This window comes from Malurus melanocephalus, unplaced genomic scaffold, assembly GCF_030028575.1.
Source record: "Malurus melanocephalus ecotype Western Australia unplaced genomic scaffold, MMel_1.1 scaffold_8, whole genome shotgun sequence".
NCBI lineage: Eukaryota > Metazoa > Chordata > Aves > Passeriformes > Maluridae > Malurus > Malurus melanocephalus.
The window spans coordinates 1,674,236-1,688,119 of record NW_026623240.1 but is presented as its reverse complement, the minus strand read 5'-3'; the positions used below and the strand labels follow the sequence as shown (position 1 = coordinate 1,688,119).

The 13,884-nt window shown below is 40.4% G+C and overlaps 1 protein-coding gene and 1 non-coding gene across 2 annotated transcripts; one reads left to right on the top strand and one right to left on the bottom strand.

Annotated features, from left to right (window-relative positions):
* The first annotated feature begins 1,050 nt into the window (after positions 1-1,050).
* Positions 1,051-1,136, top strand: TRNAR-UCU (transfer RNA arginine (anticodon UCU)). Its single transcript is given in 2 exon segments — positions 1,051-1,087; positions 1,101-1,136. It is a non-coding gene; the product is annotated as a tRNA-Arg (tRNA).
* Positions 1,137-2,621: 1,485 nt separating this feature from the next.
* On the bottom strand, positions 2,622-13,599 carry DNTTIP2 (deoxynucleotidyltransferase terminal interacting protein 2). Its single transcript, XM_057373645.1, has 7 exons — positions 13,197-13,599; positions 10,731-12,454; positions 9,104-9,242; positions 8,366-8,461; positions 7,837-8,001; positions 7,527-7,636; positions 2,622-5,996 (listed from the first exon to the last, which is right to left on the bottom strand). Exons 1-7 carry the CDS (start codon positions 13,527-13,529, stop codon positions 5,903-5,905), a joined length of 2,661 nt encoding a protein of 886 aa, XP_057229628.1. The 5' UTR covers positions 13,530-13,599; the 3' UTR covers positions 2,622-5,902.
* Positions 13,600-13,884: the final 285 nt, after the last annotated feature.

Sequence of the window (13,884 nt, the reverse complement as noted above, 5' to 3'; positions counted from 1 at the left end):
TGAACCTATCCAGCAACCCCCTCTTCTGGGCAGCATTGCAGAAGCTATTCACTCATCAGCCAGCTCAAGAGCTCTGACTTACTGCTGGCACAGGGGCACTAGCTGGCTTTCTGGGAACCACAGGACACACTGCCAGAAAATTGAGTCACCTCAGTTATTCATTATCCTCGGTATCTCAGCCCTGGATGCAATGCCTCAGGGATTGTGTATCCTAGTTAATTTATTTTACATCGGTTTGATTAGCTTCCTGGTTCCTCAGATTTTAGGGTGTGCTTCTTTACATTTTTTTTCTCCACTCTTATGGATACCTGTATTTTTAAATTATGATGAAGCCAACACGAGATTTTCACAAAGCCATTTTACTGCACAGGCCGCACTGCGCGGAGCCCGCCACGGAGCCGGTGCCGGCAGTCCCGCTCCCCCTCACCGAGCAAAAGGCCCCGGGCTACACGTAAAATATCCTGGTGACGAAGGTTAAAGAAAGAATAACCTCATACCCTTGTCTCTCGGGGTTTCGAATATGCCCACTCATTATTAAAAAAAGAAATAGTACCACTGACTTGCTTGAGACTGTAATTGCAGCTTTTATGGAAAAATCTTTTYCTGAATCCAACGGGGAGGGCAGTGCTACTGAGAATTTACGGACGTTTTGAGGAAGACTTCCTCTATACAAGACAATTGCGGATTACAATGATATTCACTCAAACATAGGGATTAATGCTGAAAACACCAGRTTAGGATGAACAAACATTTTGTACTGATCGCCGATTAATTTACAGACGGTCTTCCGTGAGGAATCAGGACGCAGCCCTGCGGCGAGCACTGCACAGGAAGCCATGGGCCCCACCCGGGCCGTGGGCAGCGCTCAGGCGGCACGTAGGGGCTGCAGCGAGACTCGTTTATGCAGCAGCGTGTACGACGGAGCGCATTTCATGCCGGTTAAGAAAAATAACATTGAAAAAGAGAAAGGGGAAAAAGCCGAAACAACGAGGACTAAGGAATGAGGGCACGCGCAGGCTCTATTGGCGGTGTGCGAAGATTCCAACAGGTGGCTCCGTGGCGCAATGGATAGCGCATTGGACTTCTAGAGGGTTGAAGGGATTCAAAGGTTCCGGGTTCGAGTCCCGGCGGAGTCGTGTCTTCTCTTTTGTTTATCAATTTTTTTTTAAATTTCCTCCGCCCCCTACRCCTTTTGGGTGGGAATGTTTTTCCCGTGCTCTCCCGTGCCTTACCTCACCGCCGCAGGTATCCGGTCCGCCGGTCTGGCGCTTCTCCCGTCAGCGAGGCTCTCCGGGGCCGCCTCCCGCCGTGCCTGGCTGACGGGAAGGCTGGAAGCGGRTGGCGACAGCGGCACCAGCCGCCATCGACCGACCCTGCCGTCTCCGCTGGGCCCGGCCACACGAAGCGTGCTCACCGCCAGCGAGAAGGGAGCAGAAGGGTCCTGCCATCCTTCTCCTCCCGGCCCTGCCGCCCTCAGGCAGCGGGAGATGGGCTCTGCCATCCTTCTCCTCCCGGCACTGCCGCCCTCGGGCAGCGGGAGATGGGCTCTGCTCCTTCTCCTCCCGGCCCCGCCACCCTCGGGCAGCGGGAGATGGGCTCTCTGCTCCTTCTCCTCCCGGCCCCGCCGCCCTCGGGCAGCGGGAGATGGGCTCTGCTCCTTCTCCTCCCGGCCCTGCCGCCCTCAGGCAGCGGGAGATGGGCTCTGCTCCTTCTCCTCCCGGCCCTGCCGCTCTCGGGCAGCGGGAGATGGGCTCTGCTCCTTCTCCTCCCGGGCCCGAGCGATCGGAACCGACAATCAGCCCTGTGGGGCCGCTCGCTTCCAGGACAGTCTGCGCGAAGTAATTTTACTTGAAAACCCAAGACTGTCTCTTTCCTGCAGGCAGTTCAGTTACAGTGGGTCACCGTGATAAATTTCTGATTAGTTTCAAGCAACAAAACAAGCCCACAAAATGCAGCCAACAAAACACCAGAATACGTTCTCTGACTTATACATACCTACAGATAAAGGAGCYATTTTAATTACAGCAATCAAATTAGGTGGTAAAATAAAACAGTAGCAGCAATAAACAAACCACCTTGATTTTGCTCAGATTGGAATAAACTAATCTGGTTCATTATCCCTGAATTATTAAATTTGTGGGGTTTTTCTTTTTAGAAATTATTTTTAATTCTGCAGTTGTAACTTCCCAACTGTAAAAATGCTTATTTAAAAGCAACAAAAGAAAATTTGAATCAGAAACACACCATCCGGCACCTCAACCATCACTGTTTTGCAGCACAGTAACTCACACAAAAAGGCCATATCCACCTATAAAATAGATAGCCCTCCAGAAAAACATCTAAATCCTCACAATYTGCAAATAGCAAAACCAAAATCTCTCTGTATTTACCCCATAAAAGCAACTAAATCAGACGACAGGGTCTCCGTATTCAGTCACTTCTAATGTACTTCAGTCCAAATACTGTTTCCCTTCCTACTTTTTGTATTTCAAGCTTCATAAATGGTGCTTAGTTCCTAAGGAAAAAAAAATTGAAGACAGAGGCTTCTACATATACATATTTTCATGTTGCAAGTAATATTTACATGATCAAAACTCTAAAAATGCAGAATTAAGTCCAAAAGAAAAAAAACTTGCTGGTTCAAGGAGCTGGGCATTTCCTGGAAGCAGAGGGATAGATAGCTCTACTGAGACCAGCAGTATAACAGATTCTAATGTGAATTCAAATGGAAAAGCACAGGTACATAAGAAAATTAGGACAAAAAAAGATAAGGACTATAGCAAATACTATAAATTGGACAGATGCTGCTTGTTACAAATTTATGGAGTAATTTAAAAAAAAAAAAAAGTGTTGAGAAGGGCAAGAGGCAATCCACCAATCAATAATAATCCTTCTATCTGACTGGATATGAAGAATTTTTTTTTGCATGAAGTCAAGCACTGGTGCTCTGAAGATGAGCAGTCTCCATTCTTGAAAATTTTCAAGACCTGACTGTGGAAAGACCTGAGCAACCTGGTCTGACTTTATTTTGAGCAGAAGACCAGGTGGGACAAGCTCTCAAGTCCCTTCCAACTTGTGCTATGGCAGGATTCCAAGTCTCAACAACACTAAGCCAGACAGACTCCTGTGATAAAGGCAGGACTTCCGAAAAGTTAGATCGAAGTTTTATCATATGGAAAACAGCAATGATAAGAAGACACCTTCAGTTTTAAGGAAACTAAACCGATTGCAGAGAGGTTACAGACTGCCRAAGAAGGAAAAAAGAGCAAGTATGTACAGTAAGAGCATGATGGAAAGAACCCAAGAAGTTCCTAAGTTCTGTTCATAACYCATTGCTACTAGTAACACCACACGAGCAACACCCCAGTCACCGTCACCCTGGTCCCTATCGTCAGTCTTTGGTTTTAACACTGAGGAAGGAGATGGACTGTAAACTACTTGGGCTATGYAGCCATTGCATAGTATCTGCCCCAAGGCAAAAAAGAAAAATAAATATTGGTAAAACCAAGGAGAGCATAAAAAAACTGGACRAATGAATTAATGCTGGCTGTATAAAATATTCCAATGACATCCCAAACAATAGGTGCATTTGTACAAAAATCAACACACTGCTTATTGCCCTTTAATCTCAGGGAGATTTCTGGTTAGTAATGGTTTAACTCAGTAAAGGCAGAATTACAGATTAACACTAGTATTTCTGACAGCCACTAAAGGAAAATACTGTTTGCAATTGATAGGCAAAGCTCCACCGAAGTTTTTATGTGTTTTCAGAGTAAGCCTAGGCAATCCATAGCACATTTGGGTTTTCCTCTCTCCAGCACCTTAAACTTTATGGCAATTTCAAAGTCCATCTGTCTGTGCTTTTATGAAAACTGGTGGTTAAGGAAAGGTGCTCTGTCCAGTACCTCATCTAAGAGAGGCTGAAGCACAATCTCAGACAAAGGTGACTGGACAAAGCCAGCCAACACAACCTGCAAGTACCACCCTGCAGCCCTGTGAACACTGTCCAGGGCACTCGCTGGGCAGTGTGGGACAAAACAGAAGGGATTAAAAGAATCAARGGAAGGGAAAGGATACAGAACACAAACCAAATCCCTTATTAGCTATGCTGCACGTGAAGTWACTTCTGTAGCTACTGAGCAGTCTGAGCAACAGGCACAGAGTTGTTGCTTGCTGCGTTGTTGCTTGTTTTAAGTCTTTCAGAGTCACTGCTTTTCCACACTTGAATAGTCCACAATGCAACAGAATGACAACTACTGTGGTGTCTTGTTTTCTTCTCAGTTCAGTATTAATATTTTTGTGCTTCCATGTCTCAGCTACAGACCAAGGCACCATAGTTGTTTTTATTGGCTTTTATCATTTACGGGGAATTGAGATATTAGCATGCATGTAGTGCACTGGAATAGCTGCGCATATTAAATGAGACCTGGGGACAGGTGCTTCTACTTGTACTTGTTTGATAGTTCCCAATTAATTCACTTTACTTTGACACCATTCATCTCCAGGTAGTGAAGGCTTTTTAAGGACTCAAGATTCCTGTCTGTTTCTGGTAGGAAAACATTATGGCCAACTTTGAAATGATAAAAGAAAACACCAAAGGAACCGAAGAAAAATTTTTTCAAGCTTCAGTTGGTGGTCAATATATACCATGATGCTCATTTCAGCACAAATAACTAACYCTTAAAAAAACAACTACTTCTCAGYAGAAAACTCGATGGTTAAACATTAGTCAAGAATATAGTTAAGTGCTTTTTGCTTAAGATCTGCAACCTTKAAAATTCAGTGTTCTTGTGGTAAGGAAACAATCAACACCACTCTGATAATGACTTCTACATCCTTATCAGCCAATTCACCTAAGACAATGCAGTGTCACTTTTATTTCTTCTATTATCCATCTTTTCTGCTACCTCAGGACAGTAACTAATTTACACTAATTGTAACAGCAATAAAATTATCAGATCATTAAAAACCAACCATCACAGGAGTTCTGGCAATCACAAAAGGTTATGAACTGTCACTAAAGGGGAACTGAGCCGGTGACATCTCCGGCTCTATAATGGTAGCAGAGGCCTTCCAGACTCACTCTATTTGYTCATCTTCAGAATGATTCCAGGTTAGCTACCAGACACAATCTGCACACTACACCCTAGATAATGAATGCCAATGTTAAGTTATTTTCAAAAACATCATTAGACAATAAACAAATGGTAAAAATTAATAAAACCAACATATGACTGTTAAAATTTTACATGTAAATATTACTTACATTATTTATTAAATAATATGTAATTTGTATCTTCTAAATAATATATATTCTGYATTGTAAAATATACACACATAAATATAAAAGTATATGTGTAGGCACTGAATTCCAAGACATTATACTATTATGGTCAGTGTTGAAGTAAGTCCTTCACAACCAACCATTTTTCAATACTTTGTATTACCGTGTCGGCCAGCAGCACCTCTGACAAGRTATGGAAAAATATATTCTGGCACACAATGTGTGCCAAGGTGAATTACACATATAACTTTAAAATTAATTTACTAATTAATTGATGTTAAGTCTGAAGCCTTAGAAGACCTCAATTAAGCTTCTTGTGAAGCTCAATTTTGTATTCAGATTTAACAATATGCTTTCATATAATTATCTTTTTACATGAATATTAATTAAACTAGAAGTAATTTTTAACTCTAAATTAATTTAAATTTAGATACCCTATAATTTGCTAAAGCTTCCTACCAAATTCTCATGGCAAGAATTTCAAGAATTTCCCTAAACCTCAATTTGCACATGACCTGCAATCTTAAAAAAACACAAACAAAACACCACAACCAAAGCATTCTGTAAGAAAGTTTTATAACAAGTAAGTTGTTCCAGCTTGGTATTTTTCTTCAATTCTTAATTGTGAAATTTCTTCTTCTTCCGATTCCTCTTCCCTGCTGCAAAAGCTGCTTTTTCACTCATGATCTCCTGATACTTCTTTTTATTATATCTGAACAAAATAGAYAATTTTCTTTTAAGCATGGCAAACCAAAGTTCAGGGAGAAATAACATGGACAGTACTCTATGTGCATAATTTGCTGAACTGAGTTTTCTCATACCTTCTGAATCAGATTCTCTGATTTTATAGACTTCAGCCAAAATTAAGGAAATCAACAGTTGGATCAATGATAAATGCAGGTAAATTTGTTTTGAAAGTAAATTCTATTGAATTTTGTCATTAATTTGAGGGGGGTGTCTTCACTGCATATGCAATCACTAAATCCCTTGGACCTTAGCTGATAGATTCTGTGTATTTACTCGGAATCATATCAATTTTGAATGAAAATATTGATTGATTGACTGATTAAAGCAAACATTTTATTTAATATTCCTTTTATAAGGATTTTCTCAAACTGAAGAATTTTAGTTCACACTTGAAAAAGATACAAATAATGGAAAGGACAGTTTCCCAAAGTATTTATTGTAGACAGTTTGCTGAACACTGCAACTGCTCATAAGGGGAAGACTCAGCAAGTTCAACAATACTATGAAGAAATTACACCSACTTTTATACTGCCTATTCACCACACACAAGATAATGAACCTCACTCTAGTCCAGTTTGAAAACTGAGATAAGATGAATACTAAATAATGAGCAGGGTACACTGGCTGAATGTGCATTGCTTGCTCCTCTTAYACAGGTTCTTACGTACTTGCCCCGATGGGTACGACAGACACTGCACAAGGAACAGTGCTGAGACTTTTAAATACAACACTGAAATCTGACAAATATCTGCACTAATGCTGAGTACTAAAGCCCTTAATTAGCCACAATATAAATTAACTAATCAAATTTTAAATACATTAATTTTTAAAACTACCTTTTAATAAAGACCTTATAAACCACGTCAAACCATAAAACTGCTTAAGAAATAGCTCTACTAACTTGCCTTCCCAACATTATATAGTTAAATAAAAAAAATGATAAAATTAACTATATAATCTGAAATAATGAACTACTTCAAAGAAAACATGTCATTATGTGAAAAGTGCAGATTAACATCATGTGATAACCAATATCAAAATGGACCAACTGAAGGATCTACTCCAAAAACTGTCAGTTATGCAGACATTAATCCAATTACGATCTTCAACTAAATCTTCTAGCACAATTTTGATTCCCATGACAGGTGGCAGACTGACAAATTTATAAAATGAAAGTATCAACGTTCACAGGCTGCTCTTTTCTATCAATTATGCCAACAAAAAATAATCACTCTTTAAGAGTGGCTGCCAATAGTGATGATCCGAGTTARATAAAACCCTTTTATGAAGATGAAATATACATTATCTCAGTCTTATTATCCCCTGTTCCTTAGACCTTCTAAATGGCAATGCTATGGAAGCAGTAAAAATTTAAATTTTTTTCTTTCAAGTATAAAACCCACCATACAAGCTGAATAAAACAAAAAAAGGCTACTGAATTAAAAATACTCCTCTTTTACATGGGATATTAGAATACAAAACTACTTTTAAATACCTTCGGAACTCTGAATCTGCAAGCAGCTCTTCCACAATTGTTCTCTTCCTCTGTTTCTTAGGGATTCGACTATGGTAAAAGTCTATGGGAGAATCAACTACAGTTCCAACCTAAAAAACAGAAATGAAAACATAAATACATATGTAATACAGAGTTMAACAGTGGTAAACTCCAGCCAAGTAATCAGAATACTTTAAAAATTAAGATATGAAAATAAATCAACATTGAAAAAAAAATAGGCATTATTAGGTATTCTTAAACAGCTGTTCAAAATTTCAGCAGTATAATGCCACTTCCGCTGCTTCCTTACCTGGAAGTACTTGGGCAGRCCATCTCTATCATTCTTCTTATAGAAATGTTTAGGGTCCAATGAAGCTCTCATCTTCAAAACTTTAAGATCATTTTTCAGTTCACTTGTGATTTCTGGGGCTTTCATACCAAACCAGCCATCACCTGTTGTTTTCTCTCGCTCTGCCTAGGATGCAATAGCAGGAACAATGAATCTGCATTCAGCAACTGGACAGGACAGAACTCTTCCCTACAGAAGTTGGATGAAGCATTCAGAATGTAAATATGTACCTTTAAAACAGGTATTTTATGACCACTATTATAAAGGTCATCAGCACTACATCAATGACAGATTTGTACCATCTGAGCATATTATCACTCACTGTGCTGGTGACTGAAAGAATGGCTTTTCACAGGACAGCTGGAAAAAGCACAAAAYTGCAGTTCATCACTCCATTTTCAGTGAGGCCTGGATATGCATACAGTCCCAGCATGCACCTTTCTACCACAGCTTGTTTCGTTATTTGAGGCATTAGCAGCTCTTCACTTACCCTTCGCTGTTTCTTTAGCTGATGAAGCGATTCCCTGTAGGGTGGGACACATTCCTTTTTTTCAAAGTCTGGAGTAATTACACTCTTCTGCAAGAGCTGTAAGAATTTTTTTAACATTTAGAGAGTCACCTCACTGACACAAATTTTACTTATTAAACTGYATTTACAAAACCTACTGAAGGAATCATGCAGACTCTAAGCAAGCCTTATAATGTAATATACAAACGGCAGGGATCTTGAAAATAGAACACTGGACAACAACAGAAAGCAGCTGGCTCGCTCTGGAGGAACTGAGGCAGCAAATTCTCCAGAGGAAAGAGAGCTATCATGGATGAGCCCAAGAAAACAGTCCCAACAAAAAGAACACATTCCCTTTATCTCAAAGGATGCTTTTGAAATAAAACTGCTAATTCCATATTGGACTAAATATATGGTCAGCAGACCTTAAGCTTGTGCATCATTAGGCAAAACTCCAGTTATCATCAACTTTGGTTTATTTTACAAGGTAATGCTGGAATTTGCTCTATTTTTCAGTTTCTGAAAAGTCAGGAATATTTAAACTTTCACCATTAAAACCAAAAGTAAATCCACACTTTGGCAAAAAGAATGGAAGTTCTCAATGAACCATAAAACGGCTAATTCTTTTACTTATTTAAAATCAAACAAACCAACCTTCTTAGATTAACATATTTTGTGTTACTGTACTCACAAATAACTGAATAATTTAAAATGCATTACCTGGTCCTTCTTCTTCTTCTCCTTCAGTTGTTTAATTACAGTTGAAGTAGGCTTCTGATTTTTTGCATCAAAACTGATATATAAACCTCCAAGCTTTTTGATATTCAAACCAGGGTCTATGCTACTGGAAAGAYGTAAACTAAAGGAGAAATAGTTAATTATTAGAACATTGTACCATGCACGCAGCTAAACCTTCTACTGTCCTCTGAGGATGATGAACAGAAAAAAAAATACTATTCTTCCCAATTAGGTTCAGTTCTGCAATGACTTTAAGTCTTTTTACCAGAGTATGTAACTTTGAAATGACAGGTGGGAGAGGATTCATGCCATTATASAGAGTAAGACTTTATTATTAAAAAACACCTGTGGAATCACATCCACTATTCTTTCATATTCACTCTAATGCTGCACTCTTATCTTAGATATTATTATCTTCTGTACAACTGAGTTCTTAAATGTGCTTAATCTTCCCAGRACTCATGACCAGCATCCTACTATACACTGAAAAGCTTGCTAGCTAAAGAGAAAAAACCAAAACACATTGCTAGTAAAACTACTGTAACTCTTAATGAGAAGTAACTAGAATTCATTGTTGGAATGTTTAAGTCCTATAATGTCTGTATAACCATACAAGGAACAATCTTATTGAACTTGGATAAGTGGTTGGATGGCTGCATCCAGAGGGTCATGATCAATAGCTCAGAGTTGTGATGGTTCTATGAAATATTTCGAAGTTCGTATATTTGTTTCATTCCTTCTTTCAGGCAGCCAAAGGAATGTATCCACAACGTAAAATGTCTGGTTTTGATGACAAGAATGTTTAAAAGCTATAAATTACAATGGAGAAAGATGGTAATATCTAATACTTATTAATACAAACCCTTTGACAACTTTCTATCAAACTCTAACTGATCTTGTATAATGCCTTCACACTGAATGCCTGGCTAAGTTTTCTTAGCTAAGACTTTTGGCCTGCCTGAGGGTTTTCACTAGTTGAAGCCTTACTTATCCAACCTACATGAGTATTATGCTTTAAACATATGAAGTATATGAATGGATTTTAGCAGCAGCTGCTCTACAAGAATTCAAAAACTACCACCTAAATAATTCTGATTCCATGCTAGGTTTCACCTGAAGTTTCACCATCCACAGCACAGCAAGAACTGACACATACAAYTATATGCAACTGTTATTATATGCAATTATATGCACATTACCAATCAGGTAATATGTGTASAATTTACTAGACCTTCTGTTATCTACATTACAACTAGAAAAAAAAAAAGAAAACCAGAACAAAACTGTGATCTGAATAACCCATTCAGTCAGCCTAACCAGTTAAACCTAGACTTACATTATTTTTTAAGCCGAACATATACAAGGCTTCCACATGCCAAAAAGATTTCAGAGTTCTGTTCCTACTATATACAAGACTGAAAAAGTTCCCAAACCCTCAATTTATGGACCATATTCTTACTTTGTAATATGTGCAACACTGTTTTCTGCAGCAACATGAGTATGTAATGAGACTACTCCCTTATTTATTCTGCACTTAATGTGCATATTCTAATGTGCATAKGCTTAAATGAAATGCAGATTGTTTAGCTATTCCCAGAGAGATACTTACATGTCAACCTTATTTTTCAACAGATCATCATCTTCATCTCGTTCATCTTCATCTATTAATTCCTCTTCAGCCTCTTCCAAATCCGAGTCTTTATCTTTTTCGCCTCCTTCRTGCTTACTTTCAGCATCACTGTCTTGTTCTACGTCATCCAGATAATAATTTTGGCTGGAACTCATGCCAGGCTCAGTATCAATTACAAAAAGACCCTCAACATGCAGTGAACCATTTTTGAAAGATTTTTTGAGGGAAGGAGTTCTCCCATCTGACTTTTTATAACACAGATTCTCATCAACTGTATCTATGTCCACTGCACGGCTATTTTCAGATTCATCACTTTCACTACTGCTCAGAAACAGTGCAACAGAATCATTACCACTGTTTGATCTTTCACTGCTATGGGATACCTCATGTTCTTTTGTTTGGTCTTCACCACTGTCTGCACCAATTTCAAGCCTCCTGCTTTTACCAATGCTTTCAGTCGTCTGTGCAACAGMCATGCCCTTTGATGGGCTGCTCACTGTACTAGCTTTCTTACTGTTCCTTAATTTATCAGCACACATAGAAGACTGCTGTGCATCTGCCTCAATATCTGCTCTTTCACATTCTGGAATTTTTTTATTTTCATTTGGTGTTACCTGTCCTTGGGATTCTAGAAATTGTTTGGGACTCATGCAGTCAGTCAAAGAAACAGCCACATGCTCTAGTTTCCCCTCCCTCATTAGTATTTTACTATGATCTTGTATTTGTCTACATATCGCTTCTGAATGGTCTGTCTCAACAGACTGAGTCATTTTTATTGGTTTTTTCGCAGGTGATTTAGCATCACTTTCTTTCATTTTTGTAAGACTGGCTGTCACATAATTTAAAATCTCTTCTTTTGTGTCTTCACTCTGGCCTGCATTAGCAGATTTGCTGTTAGATGAACTGGGTTCTTTATTAGCCTTAATGAGAGTGGACGCATCTTCTGTGTCAGAGACAAGTTCTGCAGCAGGTCTAGAATCACAAATTGTTTTGGGCTCAGAATTAATGGGGTCCTCAATTAAACTCTCGTCTTCTAAAACAGATCTATTTTTTTCCTGAGTCCGCTTAGTCTTTTCTGCTTGTGATTTCATTTGCATGCTCCTAGTAATTCGTTTGGTATTGACAGACGGTTTCACATGAGAACCTAGAGAACATGATTCTGTATCAGAAGTATCTTCACTATGGGTTTCCCAAACTGTATTTGGCTGCAATTTCTTTTTGCTTTGCCTGCTCCTTGTACTTGGAGTAACATTAGGCATCTGGACACCAGAAACAGCAGAGGAACAAGATTCAGCTTCAGAGACATCATCTTCATCCAGAATCCTACTTAACTTATTTACAAAAGCTGTATTGTCGCGTCTTTTTTTGTCAGCAGAATCCGGTTGATAAGGAATTACAATTTGTCGCCTTCGTGTTATTCTTACAAACAAMGGTGTCTGGAGACCAGACACAGAAGAGCAGTTTGATTCTGTTTCTGACACATCCCCATCAACTTGTGGTTCAGCACCTGATTGTGCTGAGTGAACAGTTGTATTCTCGTTCCTAGTAATCTCCATCTTTGAGCTATCACTGACATCTGACTTCATTTCTGCATGTCCCAGCTCTTCAAACTGACATTCCTGAATCACCTCTGGCTTACGACCTGATTTAGCTCTTSTAGTCATCCTCCTAGTCACAGGAGTAGTAACTTCAGCAGACCCCACCTAGAAAAGGAGCAAAAAAAAGTATGGTATTGACAGGCAAAATAACTACATTTTAAAAATGTTATAAAAATCACCAAGAATCTTTTCAAGCAAATCTGCTTAAACTGACAACATATTACATGTCTCTGTGTAGCCCTTCTCTACAGAGAAGTCTTAACAAACCATCCCTTGCTAATCACTCTACTGTTTTTTGGGCAAGGYAAGAGAAGAAACACACATGTCCTTCACGAAATACAAACAAATATCACTTAATTCTAAAATGTTTTGTCAAGTTATTAGGGGAAGCAAGTCCAGAAGAAATGTTTAGAAATATTCAAAGACGTGCTCTATTAAAAACACTAAATGTGCCCCAAAATGGTGTCCAAAAGCAATTTTAGCTTTACGAACAAACTGGCCTTTCAGCAATCACAAAACTAGGTATGATCTGCTAAGTATTAAGTGACAAAGAAATGCTAAAACAGCTGTAATACAATGGGGAAAAAGGCCACCTTTAACCTGCAACACTAAACGGCCTAACGACCTCCGGCGGCTGCTCCCCTCCCGCGGGCCCGGCTGTGGCACGGGCACGGCGGGCGGGCGCACAGGAACCGCCAGGGCCGCCCCTCCGGGCTCCGCGGCCGCGCACCGACCCCGCGATCCACGCGGAGGCCGCACCGCCCGCCCACCKCCGATCCGCAGCCGCGTGTCATGCGACCGCGCCGGCCCCGCGCCCGCTGCCCGCCCCGCTCCCGGCTCCGCTCACCTCCGCCGCAGCGGTGGGATCGGGATCGGCAACAGCATGGCCGGGGCTGCCGCCGCCTGCCCGGGCTCCCTGCTCCCGGCGCCGGGCCGCCGCGGCCCGCCTGGTGCTCACCATACCGCCGCCCCACCTCACCCAGCCCTTCCTCCCTGCCCTTCTTCCTTCCTGCCGCCCGCCYTTCCGGCGCGAAGGCGGTTCCGGGGCGGTGGCCGGGGCGGCTCCGCCTGCTCTGCCCGGCCCAGCCCCGCCTACTCTGCTCTGCCCGGCCCGACGGSTGTCGAGACGTGATGGGCTAGCGGGGTGCAGGCCCTTTGAAACGTGTAAAGCGTGTGACATTGTAAAATACTGTACTGAAAGGCCTAAGGGAATTTCAAATTTTAGTTAAACTCTCAGGTTTCTCATGGAAGGAAATCCCGTCTCTCCCACCTTGATGCAAACCAAACGAATAAGGTAATGTGAGAACTTGTTAGTGTTAAACTATTGGTGATTCTAGAAATACCGTGTCYTAAAAGGTACTTTTCTACAGCAAGCAAACTATTAACAGTTTACAGAAAACAAATGTATCATCATCCCATCAGAGCAGCCTTTACATTGGTTTAGCATAGTATCTTCTAGCATTTCAATATAAAAAAACTGAGCACACACACAAGACTAATTAGATAGGGCATTCAGCCAAATGTAASAGAGAGTA